The 25,632-nt window shown below is 34.0% G+C and overlaps 4 protein-coding genes and 2 pseudogenes across 5 annotated transcripts; 5 read left to right on the top strand and 1 right to left on the bottom strand.

Moving 5' to 3' along the window:
• Positions 1 to 160: 160 nt before the first annotated feature.
• LOC120141051 lies at positions 161 to 18,975 on the bottom strand. Its single transcript, XM_039155996.1, has 9 exons — positions 18,964 to 18,975; positions 16,868 to 16,876; positions 9,750 to 9,752; positions 2,075 to 2,125; positions 1,601 to 1,750; positions 1,396 to 1,469; positions 1,192 to 1,310; positions 554 to 637; positions 161 to 335 (listed from the first exon to the last, which is right to left on the bottom strand). Exons 4-9 carry the CDS (start codon positions 2,079 to 2,081, stop codon positions 242 to 244), a joined length of 528 nt encoding a protein of 175 aa, XP_039011927.1. The 5' UTR covers positions 2,082 to 2,125; positions 9,750 to 9,752; positions 16,868 to 16,876; positions 18,964 to 18,975; the 3' UTR covers positions 161 to 241.
• Positions 5,958 to 8,585, top strand: LOC120141050 (putative threonine aspartase). Its single transcript, XM_039155995.1, has 10 exons — positions 5,958 to 6,200; positions 6,306 to 6,426; positions 6,511 to 6,595; positions 6,728 to 6,809; positions 6,932 to 7,061; positions 7,493 to 7,659; positions 7,739 to 7,902; positions 8,019 to 8,142; positions 8,243 to 8,347; positions 8,426 to 8,585. The coding sequence occupies exons 1-10, from the start codon at positions 5,991 to 5,993 to the stop codon at positions 8,516 to 8,518; spliced, it is 1,281 nt and encodes a 426-aa protein (XP_039011926.1). The 5' UTR covers positions 5,958 to 5,990; the 3' UTR covers positions 8,519 to 8,585.
• LOC120141052 lies at positions 9,544 to 10,645 on the top strand (annotated as a pseudogene).
• LOC120141049 (DEAD-box ATP-dependent RNA helicase 8-like) lies at positions 12,886 to 17,442 on the top strand. Of its 2 annotated transcripts, XM_039155993.1 has the most exons (11): positions 12,886 to 13,189; positions 13,234 to 13,525; positions 13,959 to 14,019; positions 14,516 to 14,750; positions 15,287 to 15,525; positions 15,696 to 15,947; positions 16,028 to 16,208; positions 16,569 to 16,657; positions 16,750 to 16,823; positions 16,914 to 17,036; positions 17,159 to 17,193. In XM_039155993.1, the coding sequence occupies exons 2-10, from the start codon at positions 13,251 to 13,253 to the stop codon at positions 16,990 to 16,992; spliced, it is 1,485 nt and encodes a 494-aa protein (XP_039011924.1). In that variant the 5' UTR covers positions 12,886 to 13,189; positions 13,234 to 13,250; the 3' UTR covers positions 16,993 to 17,036; positions 17,159 to 17,193. The 2 variants fall into 2 exon arrangements, with proteins under 2 accessions (XP_039011924.1, XP_039011925.1); XM_039155994.1 differs by having other exon boundaries at positions 12,886 to 13,525; positions 16,914 to 17,034; positions 17,156 to 17,442.
• An 847-nt stretch (positions 18,976 to 19,822) lies between the features above and the next one.
• LOC120141121 lies at positions 19,823 to 21,579 on the top strand (annotated as a pseudogene).
• Positions 21,580 to 24,776: 3,197 nt separating this feature from the next.
• On the top strand, positions 24,777 to 25,552 carry LOC120141120. The gene is made up of 2 exons (XM_039156056.1): positions 24,777 to 24,835; positions 24,937 to 25,552. Exons 1-2 carry the CDS (start codon positions 24,777 to 24,779, stop codon positions 25,550 to 25,552), a joined length of 675 nt encoding a protein of 224 aa, XP_039011987.1.
• Positions 25,553 to 25,632: the final 80 nt, after the last annotated feature.

Below are 25,632 nucleotides of genomic sequence, written 5' to 3'. Positions count from 1 at the left end.
GTTTGATAAACTGAAATATTAAATACTGAAAAATTAAGTATTTAATTTAAATTATCAATTTATTTGGCATTTTCTTTAAAATTAAATATAGAATATAAATAGATTGCTTGATAAATTATAAATTTTGAAGGGTAATATAGTTAAAAGAAATAAAAACAAATTAACTGATGTTGAAAATAAATTCGATCCTCCTACGATTATTGCAGGTGTTATCTTCTTGTTTACAAGCATCCACCAATATTTACCAAAGGAACCATCTTTTCCTGGTAGGAGTTTTGCTTGGTTCATCCTCTTTTCTGTTCTCCACTCCCAGTTTTAACGATTCCAGTCTTTTCCTGCACAAACTAAATGTAAGATATACCAGGAGGAAACATGAAAAAAACTGTGAAAAAGTGCAGGGTTCCATTCACAACATGGAACCCCTTACTGTTTACGAGATTAAAGGATACAAGAAAGATGGGGAAAACAGAAGAACAAGTATTTGAATCATGGGATGGTACTAATAGACATACAGTATCTGGGAAAAAAGAAGATTCTTCGTCGGAAACATTACTTGGTATCCATAAGTCGACCGTGCAGGCTCCATCTTTGGCGAAATCCTTCAATGCCTTCCATTCCACTAGCTAGAATCAATCGCCTACAGAATAGATGTAACATATGATTCAGTTCCAATGATGATCAAATAGTTCTATATCACACTACTATGGTTGACGAAAGGAAAAAAGGTCAATTAACTAGTAACAAAACTTGTATTACACCCAAGTCTTCCTTCTTCTTCAAGTATCTGTAGTCAGCATTTAATTCAGGTATACTCTAGTCATTCACATATCCATATTTGACACTTGCTCTCGAGACCGAGTAACATGGGACGAATCAGTTTCTCGAAAAGAACATGTTATTTTCTTTCTTTATTACTTTGAAGTTCATTTCCATCCAAGATGCTTCATTAATGAGGGAAGAAACATTGGTGAGGTACTAATTTGGATCTTTAATTTTCATAGAGAAGACATCAGAGAGGTTGATATTTACAACTTCTGCTCAAAGTTTTATGGATACTGAGAAAGCTATTTATTTTTAAGATGAGTGCTAGACTTGGAAGCAGCCAGTAATAATTGTTGAAAGGGCAATACTTTAGGATTATAAAAATCCATGGATTCTTACAAAAGACATACTAATATCCTAACCATTTACCTCTCCAATGATGTGATTTCTGATTCAAGCTTCCCAACTCTATCCTTTGCTTGATCAAAAGGCATTGACAACCCCAATTTTCTCTCACTATCTTGAAGCCGTTGCCTTAGTTCCTTGTCCTAAAACTCAGATTTCCAAACAAACTTGAGGAAGCTAATTCGATGAACTGATTCGTGCTTCTGGAATAACCATTAGAAATCTTACCCTCTTTTCAGCACATTGTCGATATAATGCAAGTTCATCTTGACAGAATGGCTCGATATCATTAATCTGCAGACCTACGGCATACCGCATAATTAAGAAAATAATCAATAATGTCACCAAAAGGAATGCAGATGTAACATTAGCTTATCAATATTGCACATAGTTAACCTTTTACATAAGATTGTCAATGAAAAATAAGACTTACACAAAAATAAATTCCGTAAGATCCCATCACATAACTCGACGCCTTCAAGCACATGAGATGCAATTTCTTGTGGGACGACAGGAGACGGTGGCCCCATCATTAGATCGTCGCCGACTAATATCGTTTCCTCCATTGTTGGTTGTGAATCAACTGAAACCCCACAGCAGGTAAGAAGAAAAGTCACTCATGAGCATTGGTCATTTATACTAAAGAAAAATTCATGTCTAGGCAAAGACATGAGCAATGTTTATATGCCAGTTAACAATTATTAGGTACAATTTCAACTCGAAAACGAAAACTATGTTCAGTCATACTTCTACAAATAACAAAAAAAAAAAAATCTTTCACAATTCAACTAAATTTACAAAGAAAAAGCAATTTACTTTGAATTTAGAAAACATAAATCAAATAAACTCTTTAATTACTGATGCAATAACAGGCATCTAAAATTAAGATAGCAAAACCTTCACATACCATCCATGGCTGCTTTCCAGTTAGGGTTCCACCCAGAAAGAACTTAGAGTTCTTGTAGAGTTTAATTAAACATGTGAAGTACAAAGAAGAAATAGAATCAAGAGTTTCTGAGCCCTTCTTGCTGGGGGAAAATCCAAATAAAATTCGGGCCTTTAAGAGGTCTGTAAATCCCTTAAAAATTGGGCTTCCTCCAGTTATGGACTCAAAGATATTTCAAAGCCGATTTCTCTCGGGTAATCCAGTCCTTGCACTTTTCGCTCTACTCGTCGCAATTCCTTTCATAGATTTCCGATTCTCATTTGATTTAAGCACTTTGGGTCAAGGGCATAAAAGATTCAATTGGTCGGTAGAGTGAATACAGGTAAAGATGGGAGGAGGAGAGCATGGAGCTGAGGGTTTCAGGACGAAGGTGTGGAGCATGTCGGGAGGCCCATACTGCCGCCCCAAGCACTGGCGTCGCAACACTGCCATTTCCATGTTCGGCGTTTTCCTCATCTGCATCCCCATCGCCATGAAATCAGCCGAGCTCGAGGTTGCTGTTCTATCACTTTATTACTGTTTTCAATTGCTATTTTGAACTCCTGTTAACCTAACTATATGAATTGTTGGGTCTGGGTTTAACCCTCACATCATTTTGTAGGATTAAAATACAAATAGTTTTGGGCACATGTGTTGTATAATACGATTATAAAATAGGATACAAAATTAAATTACCAATTATATTATAAATTTTATGAATATTAGATATAGATATCATAATTTGTATTTATAATTTGATGAATAATTAAATTATACACGTTTAAAACTGATTTAATAATCATAAATATAAGAACCAAGTTAACTTGTATTTATCTCCATTCTATCAAAGAGTTCTACAAAAAAAATAAACCTATAATGTGTTTAACATGACAGATTCATGTTATTAAATCTCATATCAGTTATCTTTTGGTTTTATCACATTTGGACTTAAGATTGAATAGATTGGTAAGGAGGAACTTGAAATTGCATGTTCTGAAGTGTATGCTTGTACTTTGTTCAAAAAAGAAACTTTATGCTTGTACAACCGTTTGTTGAAGCTTTGTTAGCTTATTAACAAAGAGTATTAACTGTAAAGGTTTTGCTCATCCAGACATTTAGTTTAATGTTATTTTGGTGTATAGCATTGTCTTTTGGTTACTCTTGTTTTAAAGTTTGGTTGTGGAAAACAAAGTTCTTATATTTATGAAAATTTCTCTCGGTTTCGACATAATCGATATCAGTTCCGTGCTTAAAGCCTTGTTTATCTAGTAATTACTAGCAGTGCATTTATTCCTGGTCACATACCGACTGGCCTAACGTTTCCCAGTTGACATGATAATGTAAGTTTGAACTTTCTTACATTCTCTTCGAGTTATGCCGATGGCATGTTGTGCACAAACAAATTTAGCTTTTCTAGTACATATAGCTGCACGCTTGTTCTTGATTGGATACTGAGAGGCCTAATGTTTCCCATTTTTCAAAAGAATGTAACATTGCATCTTCTTACTTTCTCTTCTGCTGGAATGGAAGTTCAGTTCACCATTGTCATTGGCACTTACTCTCTGATCTTGTACTAGCCACTTTTCTTTTGTTGATTCATATGCACTTCTTGTCTTCATAGATAGCTGCTGCACCGAACTTTTTGACCCGCCACAGCCGAGACAAATTGCTGCATATCTAATTCCGAGTAGGGGTGATAACTGAGTTGAGCTGCTCGAATTCAACTTGGTTAAAACTCAATCAATGCTCGACTCGAGATCCACTCAAAATTTCCGAGTAACTCAATAGCAGAAACTAGACACGATATGTTTCAAAACTGTGACTCAATCTACTAACAATGACTTCTTCTATACTTGTTTTTATCAGCTAGCCTACATTACCATGATATTTTCAGCTAAAAGGTGAGTTTTTTTGTTTTGTTTTTTGTTGCAGCAACGGCCTCATCAACCTGTTCGTCCGACTCCTTCACAGCTCTGGTGCAAGAACTTTGTAAACAAAGATTATTAAAGACAGTCGTCGTCGGCACGCTGATGATCACGGCTCGAACTAGTCTATTTATGGCAGTTTAGCACAGTAAAGTTGTGATCAATAACTTGTGACTGTTGCTTTCACCGTAAAGTTAAAAACCTTAACAACTGGCTTTGTAAGTCGGTTCATATTTTTGTTACCGGAGAGATAAATTAATAGCTACTTGTATTTGCATGTCTGCATTATTGAGTATGTTACCTTAAGATTATAAAGCTGAATTCATAGACTAATTAATGGTTAAATGGAAGCTAAAGCTAAATCTTTTTGACGTGTGAAATAATAATAATAATAATAAAGCTTAGTCCATGAATTAGGCGTATTTTTTCAAGTTGGTGTCTAAAGAATTTTAACTCTTAGATTAATGTCCGAATCTTGATTTCATAAAATATTTTAATATTTTTCTAGTCGTATTAACTTTTGATAACATGGTAACAAAAAATTATATCACATGCTAATGTTAATATCACTATTTTATTTTTAATTTTTTTAATTATTAGAAAAATAAAATATTTAAAATAAAAAATAATTTAAAACTAATCGACTAATCTTACCCAATTCTCTCTAATAGACTACTCTACACAGTTGTTAATTTTTGTTTGAACTTTGAATATGTTCCTCATTTTACCCTGGGAAAAACTCTTTATTTATTTTTAGTGTAGAGTCATATATATTTTTATTGTCCTCTTGATTTTAAAGTTTTATCTTGAGAATTTGAACATATTTGCATCGCATATTTGATTTTGATATGTAAGTCTCTCAGTATAATTTTTTTATATATATAAAGACTCAAACTCGAGATCGTTTAAAGGATATTAAACTTTTATTACTTGAATCAACCCCTATGGGTTAAAATCACATATTTTCATTCTTCCTTTTATTGTTTTATGGTTAAATACATGAGCTATATACTTTGATTTTTAAGAAAAAATTATAAAAATTCTCAACTGGGTTGGGGTTCGGGTCAGACCTATCCGATGAAACCGATTCTTGTGGACGGGGTAGGGGGAGAAAAGAAAAACTGGTGGTGGGATTGAAGAGGATAAACTCGGTTAGTGAAGCAACGTCCTGGAGAGAGGTGGTGAACCTTGATGAACACAAAGCACAGTTGCAGTGAGGAACCGCTATGGGCGACTCCTTACTTTAGGTTGCTGAAGATAAACATGGATGCCATGCGTCTCTGCTTGTCGTCCTAATTGCAGCTACTATGTTTTCTGTTTCCATATCCATTTAATCTGCAAAAAAAAGAGCATTTATTCAAAGCCAGATTTCATTAACGGATGCAATTCTTAAAACCCACACAGAATTTAGCCATTTTGGAAATTGATAAAAAAAAACCAAAATCAGTTCAAAGACTATGATCACGAGTGAAAAATTGCTATTCTAGTAGCTTAAAAAGAGGAAATTCAGAGACTTTGGCGTTAATGACTAACAGCCTAAATATCAATATAAACAACATTTACTTGATTCAACCCACCATTTTTTTCTTTTTTTTTCGAAGATGAAATGAAGGAGCTGAAAATGTTGCAAGGCTAGGAGGGAAGTCTTGTCCTTTTGATGAAAGATTCAGTAAATGAGTGTGTAATTTTGTATCTCAAATTCAGATCATTTTGCAGACAGATTCTTAATGTTTCAGTGTTCTTAAAATTATTGATTTTAACTTCCATTGGCAATGCAATATTTTCCACAATGTCAAAGTGGTTCAATATTTAGCCTTGTTTGTAAAGTGGTTCAATATTTAGCCTTGTTTGTAAAAGGAGACCAAAACCTCGTATAAAAGCAAAAACATACATGCTAACCCGTAATTCTTTTAAAGCAAGACCTACCCAGTAAAGCTTTTACGCCGACACCCACTCCTTCCAATTCCAAGTTAATGGATTCATTGATGGGTGGCGAGGTAGAACCCCCAAAAAAACCTGGGTTTTTCGTGGCCGTCCATGTCGGCGCCGGATACCACGCCCCTTCCAATGAAAAAGCTTTAAGGTCGGCTATGAAACGCGCTTGTCTGGCTGCTGCTTCCGTTCTCCGTGAAGGTCCCGGTGGATCTGTTGATGCTGTTGCAGCGGCTATTCAAGTGCTCGAGGTAAATAAAACCCAATTTCTCTCTCTCTTTCCTTTTTTTTTCTGAGAAAATACTGGTCTTTGGGTAGGATCCATTTGAATTAAAAATGTTTTTTTTGGGTAAAAGGATGATCCCTGCACTAATGCTGGCAGAGGCTCTAATTTGACTGAAGATGGTAATGTGGAATGTGATGCAAGTCTTATGGATGGTCAGTCTGGTGCATTTGGGGCTGTTGGAGCTGTGCCTGGTATTTTTTGTGTGTGTTTATTTTGATCAAATTTTGTATTTTTGTTGAAGTTACTCGGTATCCATTTTGTTGAGTTTAGACCAGGTGTTCCAAATGCTATTCAGATTGCTGCTTTGTTAGTAAAGGAACAAATGAAAGGGCCTCCTTTGTTGGGTCGAATACCTCCCATGTAATTAACAACTGCTTGCCCTTGCTACTATTGAATTGTTATAAGTTCATAGCATTCGTCTTTTGTCAAGTTTTCATTTTTATTGTTGTGGCTGTTGTTTCCAACTATGGCCTTTTATATGTGTTTCCCAAGGTTCTTGGTCGGTGAAGGTGCACGTCTATGGGCAAAATCTAAAGGCATTGCCTTGCCTGAATCTATGGTTGAGGCTAATCAGGTGTTTGGGTTTTCCTGCAATTACGTGTTCATTTTTCTTCTTAACAGTTCTTATTCCATGTATATTTTCCAGTAGATCATTTGTTTCTTTAGTAAAATTTTCTTGTTTCTACTTCAAAATAGCGATTGGTGATACCAAAGGCGAAATCACAATGGAAATATTACAAAGCAATGCTACTTGGTGCCAAGGCTGAGATTGATGCTTCTTCTGAAGGCAATCCTTGTAATGCACAGCACAATGCATCAACACAAGGTATTCAACGGTTCTTATGAGAGTTAAAATGATTCCTTTTTTCCATTTATGAAGGAATAATACCTTTTCATTGATTATATTTAGCATCTTTACTTGCTTATAGATTTGACCTCTTATTCCTTTCTTCCTGGAACACTATGAACTCTGTTCTTGTTGTTGCACCCATTTGTATGTTTTAAAAAGATTATGTAAATATCAGCCTTGGCACCAAGAAGCATTGCTTTGTAATGTTTACATTCTCCTCTACCAGCATTCATGATTTCTCTGATATCTGATTGCTTACAGTATTGCTGTTTCTTCGAGTCTCTTCTGCATGTACTTATATTTGATCATTATCTTTTAAGATTTGCCCCACTTAAGCTCGGAGATATATTCCATATCAATAAGTTTTGAAAAGATTGTTTAACTGAAATTGTGCGTCTGTACGTCAGCCTCAAATGCTCAAACTTGTGATAACTTGGAGGAGAACAGTGGAGGTCAATCATGTACGCTCAGCCCATCAGAAGAGGACAATATCATGGACACTGTTGGAGTTATTTGTGTCGACACTGAAGGAAATATAGCATCAGGAGCCTCTAGCGGTGGTATCGCACTGAAGGTGATAATTACTTGCTGAATTTCATTCTTCTTGGAGGCTATATAATTAATGAGACATGTTCCCCACAAAATTATGGCAGGTCTCCGGTCGTGTGGGATTAGCAGCAATGTATGGTTCAGGCTGTTGGGCCTCATCGAAAGGACCCTTTGGGGCTCCTTTCATAGTTGGTTGTTGTGTTACCGGTGCTGGAGAACACCTAATGAAAGGATTTGCAGCTCGGGAGTGCTGTGTCTCATCATCACTGTAAGATTCTTTAACAAAAATATGCCCCTTTGCATGACAGAAGTTTCAGTTGTCTTAAAAAATGGTCCTTGTTGAGTTGTAGGTTGTCACTGATAAGTTTTTACTTTCATGCTTAGTTCGCAGGCAGGTCCTGCCTCTGCTTGCATGAAAGTTCTTCGCCCCATTGTTCACGATAACAGTCAAACTGATACTGATAAAAGTGCTGGGATTTTACTTGTTCAAGCCGATGCTCCTATAAGGGTGAGATCCCGATCAAACCACAATATATCTTTTTTGTATAATATATCTTTTTGTATTACATTTATCGATTTAGTGTTTATATGTGGATTTATCGGTTTAGGTTCCAGGAAATCCTGCAAAACTGGAAGCTATAGAGATTGCAGCTGCTTACTCTTCCTTGTCTTTCGGGATAGGATATTTTGGTAGCGCCATGGAAAGGCCTAAGGTATGATTCTTGCTACAATATTAGAGTTGAAATATATATTAATCTCCAATCCATGTGTTGTTATTTTTCATTTCTCAGGTTTCTATTCTTAGGAGAAGTAAACAGCAGAACAGATCTGGAATTGATCATTTTGAAGCTCGATTTAATCTTTCTACTGAAATTTTGCCATGAATCTTTTGTTTTTCTAAGGATAAACTATGCCGTCAAATTTCTCCATTTTTCTTCTCCTCTTTGGGACTGTGCTGTATTCTTTTCCAATGTACTATAAAAAGAAGGCACTAATGCCAGTAGAGTAGATAGTCAATTAATGGTTAATATCAATCTTTTTTTGAAGATTCGATGAATAAATATGAATATATATGGAGTAAAATGATAATTTTAAAAATGAACTGTTACTCAAATTATAATTGGTAATTAAATTATATTTTATTATAATTCGAATATTATTTGATGATTAAATTTATTTAATAAGTGAACACTGAGAGTTTACATTGTAAAATATGTGTTTTGTAGGAACATTGAGTGATTGTTTTGGGATATACCAAATTTTGATATATAAATTCATTTTGAGATATATGAAATGTGATGTGTTTATACTCTTTGTGATTGCTACGTTAAGTATTAAAATCATTAAAACTAGTTACATTTTTTGTCAATTAATATAAAAATAGAAATTTGACTTTTATAATAAAAAAAATTAATAGTCCAGTGTGATTATGATGTAATGCTTATTCAGAATTTTCTTATTCAATCAATAACAATTGTACACCTTACAAATGTAACTATTCGAATTCAATATTTCTAGAATGAACAACATTTTCTTTTATCTTATCGCTTAAATCATTTGACGTGTTTGACTTTTTTAAAAAGTTGAATGTAAAAAATGTGAATGGATGTATTAAGAAATTGGGTCATTATGATTTTATTCACGCTAGATAACACAACATGAACATCACCAACTTACATAACCAAGTTCCATATGAAAGCTAAAAACACTAGTTTCTCTCCCGTCCTCGTTTACTATATTTAAGCTCTTCAAAATTTTAGGATCTCCAACAGGTGTCCCAAAGTACCAGCTCAACCCCATCAAAGAAAAGTCCAAGTCCCCGTTATAAGTTGGAGATTTACCACTTGTATTATAAAGATAGAGCAAAGGGAATTGTTCCGATCATCAGCTCTCTTTTGTCAGACGCACCACAAACCAGGGTGGGCAAGTTGCCTTTTTTGTTCTTGCCCAACAGTTGCTTTGTTTGATTAAAAAAAAGAGTCTTTTTCAACCAAATTCTAACCCTAAAACACAGGCTATGGCATTCACAGGAACTTTGGACAAGTGCAAGGCTTGTGACAAGACTGTCTATGTGGTCGACATGATGACCCTTGAAGGTGTGCCCTATCATAAAACCTGCTTCAAATGCACCCACTGCAAGGGCAAACTTGAGGTATCTTTCTATCTTTTTTTAGTCGATTGCATCGATGTCTTAATTCTGTGAACTCGAACAATGACACTTGATGTCTCGATCGTTGCGTTTCATAGATGAGCACCTACTCTTCCATGGATGGAGTCCTGTATTGCAAGCCTCATTTCGAGCAACTATTTAAGGAATCTGGCAACTTCAGTAAGAATTTTCAATCAGGTAAAATTTGTATCTTTTATTTATCCGAATTCAAATATCATTCACTTGCATGGTTAGGGCTAACAATATTGATTTTCTTTGATTATAATATCTGCAGCTAAGTCCGACAGAAAAGATGATCAGATATATATAATTTTGATATAATTAAAATATTTTAATTTGAGTATTGTAATATGCAATTTCTGGAGAGAACAAAAAATGTTGCAACCGAGGACTCCCAGCAAACTTTCATCCATGTTCTCTGGAACCCTAGACAAATGTGCTGCTTGTGAGAAAACAGTGTACCCTCTAGAAAAGGTTACCATGGAAGGGGAATGTTACCACAAGACATGCTTCAGGTGTGCCCACGGCGGGTGTCCGTTGACGCACTCGTCGTACAATGCGCTCGACGGCGTGCTGTACTGCAAGCACCATTTCGCTCAGCTGTTCATGGTGAAAGGGAATTACAGCCACGTTCTCCAGGCTGCTGCGCACAGGAGGAACAGCTCCACCGCGTCATCCACAGACCTAGCTGAAAACAACCGAGCTGATCAAGAAGATGATGCGGCGGCTGATCAAGACGACTCTGAAGAAAACTCATAATTAGTAATAATAATAATAATAAAAGAGGAGGAGAGGAAGAAGAAATTGATATTATCGATGGATTCTTTCTATTATAAAAATTTTCCTCTCATACGTAATAATATTTTCTTGGAGCTTGAAAAATTGTGTACAAGTTTGATTGATTGGCAGGGCAGATGCTATGGAAAAGTTGATATTTGAATACTTGGTCTTGATTGTTCACACTTTGTTTTTGGATAATATAAAACGAATTGTTTCCTGCTTGTTTCGTCTTTAGATTTTATTTGCAACCTGGCCTATTTAGTTGTGTGGTATCAAACCAATCTCATCGATTATTGGTTTACTCATTTGTATTTAATTAATTTTCTAATTAATACACATATATTATAATAGGTTATTCTTTGACTTTTTTAAATTCATCTTAGAAATCAATATAATTGCCTTATTATCTTCCATCACTGTATTCTTCATTGGAACTTACAAAATTAAATAAGAAAAATCCATCATTTTCATTTGGATTATTTATCCCAAAATCTGAACTTAATTTGAAAAATATTATTCTCGAATAATACACCTCTAAATTAACTTTATTAGATGGTCATAAGAGGAGATCAAAATATTAGCATATTAAATCTTTAGATGAATTTTCATCAATTTAGAGTGAGTTTCGTCGACAAACAATCTGAGTAGAAAAAAGAGAAGGAAATATAAATACTTTAGTATCGATCTTCTCATGAATGATAATTGATGATGTATAATGATTGACCACTAACTATGATCGAAAAGTTCAATGTCTAAAATTGAAACATGTTAAAATTTAATGATAAAACCGATACATAATTAAGAAGTTTACATAATTTTAAAAAAATAATGTCACGTCGTGCTATTAATTTAACCTCAATTTTAATTTAATTCATCAATAAGATAATGACACATGGTGACACATATCATTATCTGATCGGAATAATTTTTTTAATTTTAATTATTTAATTTAATCAAATGATAATACATTTTTTGATTAGTAAAAAATGAATGAAACAAGAAATAAGTAAAAAGAAATACGTGAATCAAATTTTAGATTGCAAATATTTGAACTTAGATGTAATAAGACATTGAATAATATAGAGTATTTTTTTAGTAGTATAGGGTGATTAAAAGTATACCCATTCATATATATAAAGTATGTTCAATTCTCAATTTCATACATATTTTTTAAAAAAAAAATTCAATTTCATAGTGTTTTCTATCATTAACGGATTTTCTACCATTAACGGATTCACCAATTTCTGTCACGGAATGTGACATGGAACTATGACAAAATGCCATGTGACACTTTAAAAAATATTTTTGAAGTGTCACGTCACCTTTCGTGACTAAAATGGGTGAACTTATTAACGGTAGAAAACATCATATATGAAATCGAGAATTTTTAAACATTATATATGAAACTGAGAATTGTGTATAGTTCATATATGAATGAGGTAATTAATCCTTAAAAGTAAGGAGGGAATTTAACCCGAAAACAATGGGTTTCGACTTGATCCAATTTGATAAAGTCTGATTTTTTTTTTAAAAAAATCAGATTTGGGCCGGGTCATATTTTATATAAGGGGTGAGATCAGGTCGGGTTTGGGTGGAACATGAAAAATCTTCAACTCGACACCACCCAGGAATAATAGTGTATTTTTTCATATAAAATTTATGAATAATTGTTATAATATCATTCTTTATATAGTTTTTTAAAATTAGGTTCTTATTTTATATCGGGTTGAGTCGTTTTATAATCTAAAAATTCGGGTCGGATCAAGTTCGAGTGAAGGAAAAATGTTCTCCGAGTGAGGTGGGTAATATATATTATTCGGGTCGGATCAAGTTCGGGTATAAGGTATATATATATTTCGGGCCGGGTTAGGTTGATCTAAAACTTGATTCGTTACCATCCCTAATTAAAATATAGTATATACTTAAAATCTTTCTTAATCGTTGATATCATAAACACCCGACAAATATAATTGTTCAAATTCAAAATTTCTAGACGGAACATAATATATATATATATATATTAAATTATAGTTAACAATCATATTTTCGTTTAATGCTAGTTTATTTTTTGGTAATTTATTTGATTACCGAAAGGTATAATTATATAAGTTTACTTAATTATTACACCACGTTATTATAATTTCGTTAAATATTAACAGTTAATAACGCGAACAAGGAGTATATTTTAGTAGTTTAGTAGCTTACCCAAAAATAAACCAGAGGACAAACATAAGAATCTATATGGATGCCCTAATTTAATATTGTTGGCAAACTCAGATGCGACTATGATTTAACCCATTCCTGTTCTCTACTATTTTCGTTGGAAGATCTAACATCTTCTTTGCCTTGCCACCGAAAATCAAACAATTTAAAAATCTTAGCGCCCTTTCCCCAAACCCCAAATCATTCGATTTCTTCTCCGGAAATCATTTCATTTTTGTTTTGTTTTCAATAGATCTGTGCAGAAGCATCCTCAATTTTCACTCAGATTTGTGATATAACCTTTTTCCTTTTCTTTAATTTGATTCAGCTAACAAATCGTAGCTTCTTTCTTTTGTTTTAGGACGGCCCTCGGTTTAGCCACTATTTACGGCGTTACCCCTTTGTAAGAGGCCCTAGTTTTGCGGGGTTTTGTTTTTGTAGATTCCGGAGATTAGGATTGTGATATGAATAGTGGAGGGAGGTATCCACCGGGGATCGGTGTTGGTCGAGGCGGCGGAGTGAACGCGAACCCTAGTTTTCAGTCGAGGCCTTCGCAACAGCAGTACGTGCAGAGGAATTTGGTGCAGAATCACCAGCACTTTCAACAACATCATCATCAGCAACAACAACATCAGCAGCAACAGCTCTGGCTCAGACGAAACCAGTTGCCTGGCGGCAATGACTCGAATGTTGTCGATGAGGTCGAGAAAACCGTACAATCCGGAGCCGTCGACTCAAGGTCCCTTTTAATTTCTTCTTATTTTTTGTTGTTATTTGGATATACTCGAAGAATAATTTTTCTATTGTATTTTGTGGCATATCTTTCAATAGAAAACGATTTTACAGGTCTTCGAGTATCCCAACAAGCAATATTTCTAGGGTTTGATTAAGGCCCGAATTTACCTTTTGATTGGCAGGACTCGATTATTTAGAGCAAGGACATGACGAGGGATGGGCAATTTATGTTTTGCTCTTGTGGTTTTAGACCTTTAATATTTTATTTAACTATGAGTTGGAATTTTATCTTGTATATGCCGTGGATTGTAACTTAATCTTTAGGTGATTTTTCACAAACTGAGTTTGCCGTGCTGCGTTTTCTCTTTAACAAACTTATCGCGTTTATTGTGTATGGTTTCACAGCTGTTCACCACTTTTCTTACATCCTCTTTCAGTTCACAAGATTGGAAGGCAAGGCTAACTTTACCACCCCCAGATACACGCTACAAAACAGAGGTATTTATGTAAATGATATTTGTTGGTGTTGAATGTTTACTTCCTTGTTAATGATATTGTACACTGTATAATTATGGTTTTATAATTTCTTGAATGATTTTATATTTTTCACTTTGATAGTCTCCATACCTTCATCTTCATGGAATATTAAAAATTCTTCTCAACTTTTTAAATGATGAAGGAAAAATTGCTTTCTTATGTTTTTCTGGTGATGCAATTGGATCAATAGTTTTGAATTCCTATTATCCTATTATATAAAGTTATATATGTAAAACTATAGAAGTTTTTAACTAGGCTAATACCGGGGGTTTTGATGTTGAGGCCTTCTGTTGGTGCTATTTAGGCTTGCGGTTTTTCATCATTCATAGCATATCATCTTATTTTTGTGACATATATCTCATTACATGGCTTGATGGTAAAATGTTGGTATTTATAGTTGTTTCAAATCGTCTAATTACATGTTTATGAGCTGATCTGCCTATTAAATTGCTACCAGGACGTGACAGCTACCAAAGGAAATGAATTTGAGGACTATTTTCTTAAACGTGAACTACTTATGGGAATATATGAGAAGGGTTTTGAAAGACCTTCTCCTATTCAAGAAGAGAGTATTCCTATTGCTTTAACTGGAAGTGATATTCTTGCTAGAGCCAAAAATGGAACTGGGAAGACAGCAGCATTTTGCATTCCTGCCTTGGAAAAAATTGACCAAGATAACAATGTTATTCAAGGTTAAATCTCCATCTACATTTTCCCCCTCTCTTTGTATATATCAGTTATAGGTCCAGTTAATTGGTATTTGGTAATGGGTGCTTCATAGCTTTGCCATTTCTATTGTATATTCTAGTTGCCTGTTTTGCTTGTCAATCAGATATTGGAGAAGATGCATGAGTGCTGTTTGCTGCTTATATTGTTAACTTAGATTTGAATTATGGGCATTGGTATGTATGGACATAGTCAAGTGATGGTCAAACTTCTGTACCAGTTCGTGAAATGAGTGCATCAAGACATCTTGCAAATAGGTGCCAACCTTTTGTGTCTGTCCAGACATGAATTTTCACTCTTCTTTCTGAAACCCTTGCAAATAAAGTTCTTTATTTGAACCCTTTCGGTTTAGTATGAGATACAAGTCAATTCCCCATATCTATCTCATGATGTTACTTTTGGCGTAAGAATGTTATCAATGCTACCCTTGAATTCTGATTTTTCATTATTTGTTAAGTTACTTGTTTTGACTGATTATCTCTCTCTCTGTATGTTTGCACAGTTGTCATACTTGTTCCAACAAGAGAACTGGCTCTTCAGACGTCACAAGTTTGTAAGGAGCTTGGGAAGCATTTGCAAATTCAAGTCATGGTCACAACTGGAGGTACCAGTCTCAAGGATGATATCATGCGACTGTATCAACCAGTCCATTTGCTGGTTGGAACTCCTGGCAGAATTCTCGACCTTGCTAAAAAAGGTGTTTGCATTTTGAAAGATTGTTCTATGCTTATCATGGATGAGGTAATAATTTGGTAGTTTCTCTTTGATTTTTCTTTCAGTTTGATTTTCTTTTTGCCTTTCAAGTTTAATTTGAGATTTTTGATGAAGTTTGAAGTCTTTTGGATAGCTTTGGAGGAAAAGAGTTTTTTTTTTGGAATCTTGGCAAATGTTGTTTTATGGGTTTCTTTCAGGCAGATAAACTTCTGTCTCCAGAGTTTCAACCATCTATAGAGCAGTTGATACGTTTTCTTCCAGCGAATTGTCAAATTTTGATGTTTTCAGCCACATTTCCTGTTACTGTCAAGGACTTCAAAGACAGATACCTTAAGAAACCTTATATTATTAATCTAATGGATGAGCTTACTCTGAAGGGTATTACACAATATTATGCATTTGTGGAAGAAAGACAGAAAGTCCACTGCCTAAATACTCTTTTCTCTAAGGTTTGATGTTATAAAAAACTTTATCTAGTTTTCTATCTTTACCTCTGTTTGGATGAGTTGTAATATTTATTTACCTACAGCTGCAAATAAACCAATCAATCATTTTCTGCAACTCGGTGAATCGGGTGGAACTGTTGGCCAAGAAAATTACAGAGCTTGGCTACTCTTGCTTTTATATCCATGCGAAAATGCTTCAGGACCATCGTAACAGAGTATTTCATGATTTCCGCAATGGTGCATGCAGGAACCTTGTTTGTACTGGTATGTTATACCATGCTGTGTAATTTTGGGATGTGAGCTAATCTTTGTTTTCTGTTTGATTCTTTAACAAGTAAATCAGTGTTGTATAGCTGAGAGTTTGTAGTACTTTCTTTTTACAGTGTTTTCTGTACTAGGCATTAACTTTCTTTTCATTTAATATTGCCTTTTTCTTTTTGTTTTGCTAGAAGATAACAACTTTCAACCCAACGTTGCTGGCTTTAATTTTTTTTAAGCAACATATTTCACATGCTTTATAATCAATTCCTGATGCTGTGCAGAAAACAGTTTTACTCTTCATAAGCATTTTGTGATACTCATCTTGAAGAATAATCTCCTAATGATATATTTGTACTTGTGCAGATCTTTTTACGAGAGGTATAGATATCCAAGCTGTTAATGTTGTTATTAACTTTGACTTCCCCAAGAACTCAGAAACATACCTTCATAGAGTATGTTGGTTAAGATATTTTCTCTCTTGTAAGTTGCAAGGTTCATATCATTCTTTTTTGGAAATCCTAATGGATGTTCTTTTAATGAGCAGGTTGGTCGATCAGGAAGGTTTGGTCATCTTGGATTGGCTGTGAATTTGATCACTTATGAGGACCGCTTTAACTTGTATGTTACCATATCAAACTTCTGTAAACTTTAGTATTATATACATTGAGGTTCTGATTCACTGAAATTCTGTGGTCCTTTGTTACACAGGTATAGGATTGAACAAGAACTTGGAACTGAAATTAAGCAAATTCCTCCACACATCGATCAGGCAATTTACTGTCGATGATTTATGGTGCATGTTTCCTGTTCAGCCTATGGTGGTAAACAAAGGTGAGCTACCATCCTCGTGTCCAGTTTTAGATTATTACGTGCATGCTTTATTTGATCTTTGTACTCATGCGATTTATATGCTACAGTTACTGATGACGAACAACGGTTTGCATGTTTTTTAGGTTATGAAGCTGGTCAATCAAGGTGTTTGCCCTGGGAAAAAATTAAGTGGTGTTTGGTAAATGACATGTATCACTGCTGTATGCATGTAATCCCCGAATTCTTGTATCGATTCATCAAGTTCCATAGTCCTGAAATGTTGACAGGATAGTAGGAGAGAATATAGAAGAGTACTGCTTTTGATTTGATGTTTCAACATATGGGTTGGTACTTTTATGCTATAGGCTCGTCTTGGTGGACTGGTTTTGAAAGGTTGTAGCTTTGTGCAAAGAAACTTTTGTGTTTATCTTGGTGCAGTTGCTCATCCTTGTCATACGGATAAATAAAAGCATCTGACATTTTAAAAAAGAATGGCTTTTCCTTGACGCTTTCCAATTTTCAATCTGTGTAATCGATATAACTATTTTCTTAGAACATCTCATCTTGTTTAGGGATGACTTGAAAAAAATTAATTTTTTTTAGTTGAGTCGACACAAAAATTTTTGAAATAAAATTTAAGTTATTAAATAAAATTCGTCAATTCAATTAATTTGAATTTTTTTTACTTGACTTATTGAAATATTTATCCCTAATCTTGTTGATATTGGTATGGATGCTACTTAGATTCCTTGAAGAACCTTCCTCTAATGGTTCAAAGGATTTTAAATCCAAATCCGTGTAAAATTTATTTTATATAATATGCGTTTATTTTGAATTATAATCTGCATTTATAATCCGTGTAGAACAATAAAAAAAAAGATGAGTTTAAAATTGAATTATATTGTACCTCTTTCAAATCTCCTTCGTGAGATTGATCTTTGCACCCCTCCGAAAAGCTCTCTAGTTAAAACCCCATAAGAACATCTCATGACACAAGGATTTAGGGCCTTTACACCTTTTCAAAAGTCACGATTTCTCTATATGACTTCTAGCAGGTCTATGTGATTTGACATACCACTATAAATTTAAAGAAAGTTGAAGGATTATAGGTCAAATTTGTTTAGTTCATAGTATTTTTTTTTTTGGTGAAACGAACATTGAATTCACGTTTTGGAGGACAAAAAAGAATGAGCTAAAAATTTTGGGTCCAAAGGTCATCATCGATGTTGGGCATTGGTGATTGACAATAACGATGGTGAGTGGTGTCTGACGACGATAGATTTTGATAAATTTAGGGGTCAAATTAATAATATATCTAAAATTTAGAGTTAAAATGATATTTTATCTAAAGTTTAAGGGTCAAATTAAAAATTCATCTCTTCTACTAACGTGTCACATTTTCAAACTGCCATAAGTTAAAATTTAATGATCAAAATGTAATAATGAATAATATTAATGACCAAAATTTGATAAAGTGATAATATAAATGATTGAAATATATTTTTTAAATCAAGGATAAAAATGAAATTGATCATTAATGTAGTTCATCCAAAATTAAATTAACGAAAATTGATGAGTTAAATATCTCTTGCATCACTTGCTACAAAACTTTTGGATACAAAAGCCACCATACGATCCCACGTAATGCCTCGTAGTTCGCAAAGCCGCCGAGTTAGACATTTTTGAAGGAAAAAAGACAGAGAACATAATCAACTGAGCAAGCGGAGGAGATTTGAGTTGTGGGGAGAAGGGGGTGTTCATTTTCGGTTTTAACTGAGTTAATCGATCGAATTGAATTAGTTCAGTTAATTCGGTTGGTAGAGGAATAATTAATAAATTTTTTAGAATTCGATTAACGGTTAATTCGGTTCGAAATCGGTTAATTAATCGAATTACTCAAAATTAAATTTTAAATATATTATATATAACATATGAGTTTAACTCAAACCATTTAAAACCTAATTAATAATTTAATATTCAATAACTTTTAAATCTAAATCAATATTAATTAATTAAAAAAATATTATAAAATTTTATTTTATAATTATATATTATTTAAATTAATTATAAATTGTTTTTGAATTAAAAAATATTCAATTTTTATATAAATTAATTTTTTTAAAAATTCGATTAATTCAAAAATTAATCAAAATTTATTTAGTTCGGTTAACGATTAAAAAAAATTCGATTAATTTGGTTAATGATAATTTAATTCGGTCATTACCGTTTTAACCGAATGAATACTTCTCGGTAAAACAGATCAAACTAATTATTATCAAAATGATTCGGCCTATTTCAAAGACCCAACATGCATTTTTTTGCATTGGGCTCTTTCATTAACTGATAGAAAGATCAGCTAGTCTACCATATAATATATATTTTTCTAAGAGAAAAAAAGAAGATGGTTCCGTGTGCTCTGATTTATTACTGATACAGGAGCACTCCCAAAGTGTTTCAAAGAAAGGAAGGGTTATCTTGACGTAGGTCTGCTTATGCATTTACGATTCATGTCACGGTATTGATACTCTTGAAAGGTGTTCTATTTGCTCGCAGCTCGCGTTTGATACCGGATAAAGTAAATCTCGGTTTTCGTTTTCCTTGTGACGGACCTGGAAGAGGGGGGACATGTCAAGTATCCGCTTGGGATCATGTCTTCTTAGGACTATTCTGGATGTACAATTTAATTTCGGTAGTAATATTCCATTTCAGTTGGAAAATGCAGTCAGATGTTTGGGGTAGTATAAGTGATCAAGGGGTAGTAACTCATATCACAGGAGGAAATTTTGCACAGAGCTCTATTACTATTAATGGGTGGCTCCGCGATTTCTTATGGGCACAAGCATCCCAGGTAATTCAGTCTTATGGTTCTTCATTATCTGCAAATGGGCTTCTTTTCTTAGGTGCTCATGGAGATTTAGACTTCACAAATATAATAGCAGCAAATACAATTATATATATATATATAGGACATATGTGATAAATTGAAAGTTAAAATCTTCTCCACGCGCACAAATCAAATTCTTACGATAAAAATACCCATCTCTTCTTACAATAAAACTGGATAACATTGCATCATTTGTCGATTAACTATACGTTGTATTAATAAAAGATTTACGTTGTTATTAAATTGTTAATTGTTGTCTAATTTCCGGTGTAAAGTTAAACCTTCAACAACTCTACTGCCTGAATAATCCATCATCTTTCTCCCCCACTCGTCGAGAAAAGTAAACAACTCGTTGACTTTAGCAATCCCAAAGAATTACATTTAGTCCCCCCCCACCCTCGTATCACGTCGTCGTAATAGACTTTTGTGTTGACCCCAAACTCCATTTATGTTCGAAACCTTACCTTCCTGCGAGCTCAATAACACCAGCAGCTTAATTTTGACAGACTGGTTTTGTGCTTGTGAATACAGCTTCCATGGCGGAGCCTGTTAAGATTTTTCATGGCGTTTGGCCTTATGGAGATGAAGTGATGCAAGGTTGCTTTTCAAAGCTTGGGATTGGACGGCTCAAGGGATTTGTGAGGACGACGACTACCTTCGTGGAGAGAAGGCGGCACTGGACATTATATTCCCTGACTGAACCTTCAGGGGATGGTAAATTCTGCTACATATTGCTACTAATGCAGAACAAAATACCAAGTGTTTTGTTCCGGCAGGGTAGAGGTTAATATAAAGCCATGGGAGGAGATGGTTAGGGCAATCAAGAAAGAGGCGGCAAGGGTCCGGTGGGAAAAGAGGGAGCCTTACGCCTACTGGAAGGGCGCCGCCACCTCTAGAGATAGGTCCGATCTTCTGAAATGCAACCTCTCGCACAAACACGACGGGAATGTTCGGCTTTATTTACAAGTAATTTCTGGATCAGAAACCATAATGACTTTGGCAATGCTAATGAGTTGATCTGTAACTCTGAATTGTTATTGATGCAGGATTGGGATAAAGAAATAGGAGAAGGATTCAAGCATTCTGGTTTGGAAGACCAATGCAGCCATAGGTATAAAATTTATGCTGAATGAAGGACATGGTCTGTAAGTGAGAAATACATAATGGCGTGCGATAGTATGACCTTGATGATCAAGCCTAAATACTATGATTTCTTCTCGAGAAGCCTGGTGCCGATGCAGCATTTCTGGCCTATCCGCCGCAAAAAGAATGCAGACACCTTAAGTTTGCAGTTGATTGGGGCAATAATCATACTCACGAGGTGCGTATTCTCAACGAATCAAAGCATACAGATTGGATCAAATTCGATCATTTATGAACCAGTTCCACTCGGTGAATTTGCAGGCACAGGCCATAGGGAAAGCAGGAAGCAAATTTATTGAAGAGATGGTGTCAATGCGAATGTGTATGATTACATGTTCCATTTGCTGAGCGAATACTCGAAACTCTTGAAGTTTAAACCTACGATACCTCCGAATGTGCAAAGGGTATGTGCCGAAACAACGGTGCAAGGTTTTGTGAAGGAGTTTATGTTGCAGTCGATGGTGAAGTCTCCTAGTGATGAACTTCCATGTGCATTGACCTCAAGACATTCAAGCTTCCCGTAAGAAGCAAACATGATGAGGTATTGAGGTGGCAGCCAAGCTCACTCTCGGTCTCAACTACTGCAAGTGCTTTCCATTCTTCTGGTTTCTCCTCTGCTGACGGTGGAGATACAATTTTTTCTTCAGATTCAGCTTTTGGATCCTCCACTGCTGGCGGTCGTGCGGCAGTCCTGTTTCATTTCCTCCGCCGTAAGAGCGTAAGGAACTTTTCCCCCCTCAAATAGTATGTATATTTAGCAACATTTACTCAAATCAAATTGGAAAATGGCCTCTGTTATAGATCAAAAAAGATAACTGAAATGGTCTGTTAAAAGCTGGGACTTACCAGTGAGGTTCTCAACCCCACAACTACCAAAATCCAACCCTGTTCTTGAAAAACTTGTGATGGAGAGCAATGCCAAATTGAATCAAACCCAAAGTTCTTTGACCTGATGTCATGTAAGGATTGTTTCATTTTTCTGGATTGATTGAAACCTAGCTTTGAACTGTTGATGGGGATGGCAGGTCCACATATGCAATAAGCTTGCTAGCCGACGGCACATTCGGGTTGGTCTGGAAAATCCAAGTGATATTCCCAGCTATGACGTATGAGAAAATGAACCTGCTTATGGATTGCCGTTGCCTATCAATTTTACTTTTTATTACAGTCTTACACAGCTGTATTGCTTGATTAGAAGTTTTCTAAACTTATGTTCATGTAATGGAATGTGCACGTAGCTTTCTTTTACTGCGAGATAGATGGAAGTTCCCTCTGTTTGAAGTATAATATGATTGTACAGAATTCATTGAACGATCTTGCAGTCAAAAGAGTTGAGATTTATGATAATTATTTTTATTTTTAATTTCTTAAAATATATATATATATATATATATATATATAATTTTAATTAGCATTAAAGATTTCAAACGAGTGAAGATTATATTTATCCCTCATGAGTGAATTTATTTTTTAAGAGAAATAATTGTTTAAGACCAAATTAAAAAATTTAACGTGTGTAAGAAATTATAAATTACATAATAAGTCAAAAGAAACACATGTAAATAATTTTTTTATACAATAATTTTTGTAAGTTACAAGTACAATCACAATTATAATTATAGAGGGTGTTTGACAAATAACTGATAGCTGATAGTTGGTAGCTGATTCCAGTAGTTAATAGATCAACTGATTTGATTAGTTGATTTAAGAAATTGATTTGATTAATTGTTTTATATAAAAGTGTTGGTAAAATTTAACTGATAAGTGTTATGAGTAAAATGACAAAAAAAGGCAGATGCATTTAGTTGTTAAGTACATATATGTTTTATAATACTTTAGTCTTATTGGAGCAAAATTATTCGGATAAAATGCTTTTGACAAGGAATTGAAAATTTCTTAAGAAAATTAGTGGATGTTTTTGAAAAATTTGAATATATTTATTAAATTTAATATTTACAAATATTAACCTTGTGAGATTGATACATATTATTAGTCTTGTATAAAATATCAACATACATTTATTTTTCACTTTCATGTTTTGCTATATTTTGTTAAATAAAATATGTTTGAGAATCTACAGTTAAAAAATATAATAATTAAATAAAATTTCACTAATTCATCGTTAGATGTTGCATAAAATTCATTTTACACAAGTTCATTGAAAATAAATTTAGATTACATAAATATATAAGAATAGATACATATCCAAACAAGTACAAACAAATAGAAATATTTAAGAAATATGGAAATAATGAGGTTTTATAGCAAGGATGTAATTATGGAAATAATAAGGTCAAATATATCATTCAACATCTTATTTTGCAATCAGGTCTCCCAAACAGCTGAATTTTCTAGCATTTTCGTTTTCAGTTAATTTTGTACAAACAACTCTTTAAAAAATGTGTTTACCAAACACTAAACATTGAGGGTTTAACTACCAATCGACTATTTATACTCAAATAAACTAAAAGTTATTCAAAAAATTATTTACCATATATCCCCGAAACATATTTTAATAATTATCATAAGAATAAATTGTTATCAAATATAATTGGGTTGATAATTAGAATATATATATATATAACATATATTAATATTTAAAGTAAAAAAAATTGAATAACAAATCATATATGATATTTACAGATATTAAGATTCGAGCTTAAAATAAATAAAAACGTCTTAAGCCCTAACCTTATCATTAAAAGATGTAGATTAAACTTACATGTATGTATAAATTATATTATTCGAACTTGAATTATTTAGAGAAAATAAAATTTCATTTATCACTAAGACCATTTAAAGAATTAAACAAAAACTTAAGCCCATCAAATACTTATTTTCTTAATAAAGTTTCTAAATTATTCTTTAGTTGAATCCCATTCTTACGCTACAATTCTGTAATCAGTTTGGACTCACCATTACTTTCGTAAAAAATCTTGAGTCAATCAAACAATGACAGAGAAATAAGAAATAATTTAACAATATTTCAATTTAAAATTGAATAACTAATTAATTGGTTTAATTCTACGAGTAGCCCTTATATGTTTGTAACTCTCTCAACTCCTCGCTCACACCTATCAAGAAATATATACTGAAATATAGCTCTAGCTATCTTCTTTATATTATCTGCTTAGTTTCTAACAAAAGAAAGTCTTATATTACAAAATCAAATTATATTATTTTTGCATTATTTGGATTGTCGAACGGAACTCTTCCCTTTAAAAATCAAAGATAAATAGATTGAAGGGTTGAATTTGGATAAAATAATGAGTGAGATATTACATGTTAAAAGTCCAATTAACGGAAAATGAAGAAGTTTAGGGACTTGTTATGGAATTAAGCCTATTAAATATTGTACCTCAACGCGTAACCCTTTGGCTAGGGGATATCCCTTTGATTCCACCATGTAGTTCCGCCGCTTACTACAACTTTTATTAATGTAATTAAAACCACCACTAATTAATCAACAGTAAAACAGCACCGAAATAATTAAAAAAAGTTGGGAGTACTTTGAATCGGAGTCGAGTCAACTCGGTTATATGTCTCGCCAAACAAAAATTTTCCTTCCAAATTGAATCGATCCCGTCAATCTCACAGAATTAACCATTTAAGGCATTTTACAGCATCTTACCTTTCATATCATATTTCCATATATACATACACGAAGCCGTTGAAAGATTGAGTTAACCCTTATCGAGTCTGAAGCATTTTCAACTCAGTTTCCATGGCGGAGCATGTTAACCATTTCCATTGTGATTGGCCTTACGGCCTTGAGGGATTTTTCTCGACCACTGTAACTCTCTTACTCTTCTTCTCTGCTTAATTGGATGGATATTGTAAGTCTTCCCTTATTAAAAAAAAATATATTTTTGCTTTGAATTCTATTTGTAAAAGATTTGTTTCTCAACCTATTATACGGGGGACACCATTTGGCCAAGCGATCTTCATTTCAGTAAGTTATGGTGTTCATCGTGAGAGGATTGAATATCCTCTAAACTGCTCTGATGTAGTTGGTTTTGCACGGACATGTTCGGATAATTACCAGTCGGTGTTCGAGTCCGAAGAATTGAATACCGAAGCTTGTCCGGATTACTTCCGGTGGATCCACGAAGACTTAAAGCAATGGAACACTTCGGGGATTACAAAAGACATGATCGAGAGGGGAATTCCGAGTGCCAATGACCGGCTGGTGATCATCAACGGAAGCGCTTATGTGGAGAAGTACAAACCGTCGTTTCAAACCAGGGATGTGGTTACAATATGGGGCATTTTGCAGCTTCTAAGGTTGTACCCTGGAAAAGTTCCAGACTTGGACCTTTTGTTCTATACTGGAGACAACACTGTGATTATGAAAAGAGACTATAATGGACCGAATGCCATACCGCCGCCGTTGTTTCATTACTGCAGAGAGGCGGCGGCGCTTGACATCGAGTTTCCTGACTGGACCTTTTGTTCAATAAACATTGTGTTTCGTCGAGAGAAGCTTGAATGGATTAGGGTTCAAAGTTGAAACCTTGTTGATTTAAATTTTAAACTTCGAGTCTGTCTAATTGCTTGCGGTACGATCGGTATCAAGATATAAACTCTATA

Source organism: Hibiscus syriacus, unplaced genomic scaffold (assembly GCF_006381635.1).
Source record: "Hibiscus syriacus cultivar Baekdansim isolate YM2019G1 unplaced genomic scaffold, ASM638163v2 tig00110793_pilon, whole genome shotgun sequence".
Taxonomy (NCBI): Eukaryota; Viridiplantae; Streptophyta; class Magnoliopsida; order Malvales; family Malvaceae; genus Hibiscus; species Hibiscus syriacus.
The sequence above is the reverse complement of the archived record's forward strand: the minus strand, read 5'-3'. Positions and strand labels throughout refer to the sequence as shown.

Excerpts from the sequence above, each read along its gene's own strand:
- LOC120141120 (XM_039156056.1), top strand. The coding sequence starts at position 24,777 with ATGTTAACCATTTCCATTGTGATTGGCCTTACGGCCTTGAGGGATTTT. Across the intron at positions 24,836-24,936 it reads AGGGATTTTTCTCGACCACT|ATTTGTTTCTCAACCTATTA; the intron begins GTAACTCTCTTA and ends TATTTGTAAAAG.
- LOC120141050 (XM_039155995.1), top strand. The coding sequence starts at position 5,991 with ATGGATTCATTGATGGGTGGCGAGGTAGAACCCCCAAAAAAACCTGGG. Across the intron at positions 6,201-6,305 it reads CGGCTATTCAAGTGCTCGAG|GATGATCCCTGCACTAATGC; the intron begins GTAAATAAAACC and ends TTTGGGTAAAAG. Across the intron at positions 8,143-8,242 it reads AAGCCGATGCTCCTATAAGG|GTTCCAGGAAATCCTGCAAA; the intron begins GTGAGATCCCGA and ends TTATCGGTTTAG.
- LOC120141051 (XM_039155996.1), bottom strand. Across the intron at positions 1,470-1,600 it reads CTTACGGAATTTATTTTTGT|GTCTGCAGATTAATGATATC; the intron begins GTAAGTCTTATT and ends GGTATGCCGTAG. Across the intron at positions 1,311-1,395 it reads GACAATGTGCTGAAAAGAGG|GACAAGGAACTAAGGCAACG; the intron begins GTAAGATTTCTA and ends TCTGAGTTTTAG.
- LOC120141049 (XM_039155994.1), top strand. The coding sequence starts at position 13,251 with ATGAATAGTGGAGGGAGGTATCCACCGGGGATCGGTGTTGGTCGAGGC. Across the intron at positions 15,526-15,695 it reads CTATGCTTATCATGGATGAG|GCAGATAAACTTCTGTCTCC; the intron begins GTAATAATTTGG and ends GGTTTCTTTCAG. Across the intron at positions 15,948-16,027 it reads TAAATACTCTTTTCTCTAAG|CTGCAAATAAACCAATCAAT; the intron begins GTTTGATGTTAT and ends ATTTACCTACAG.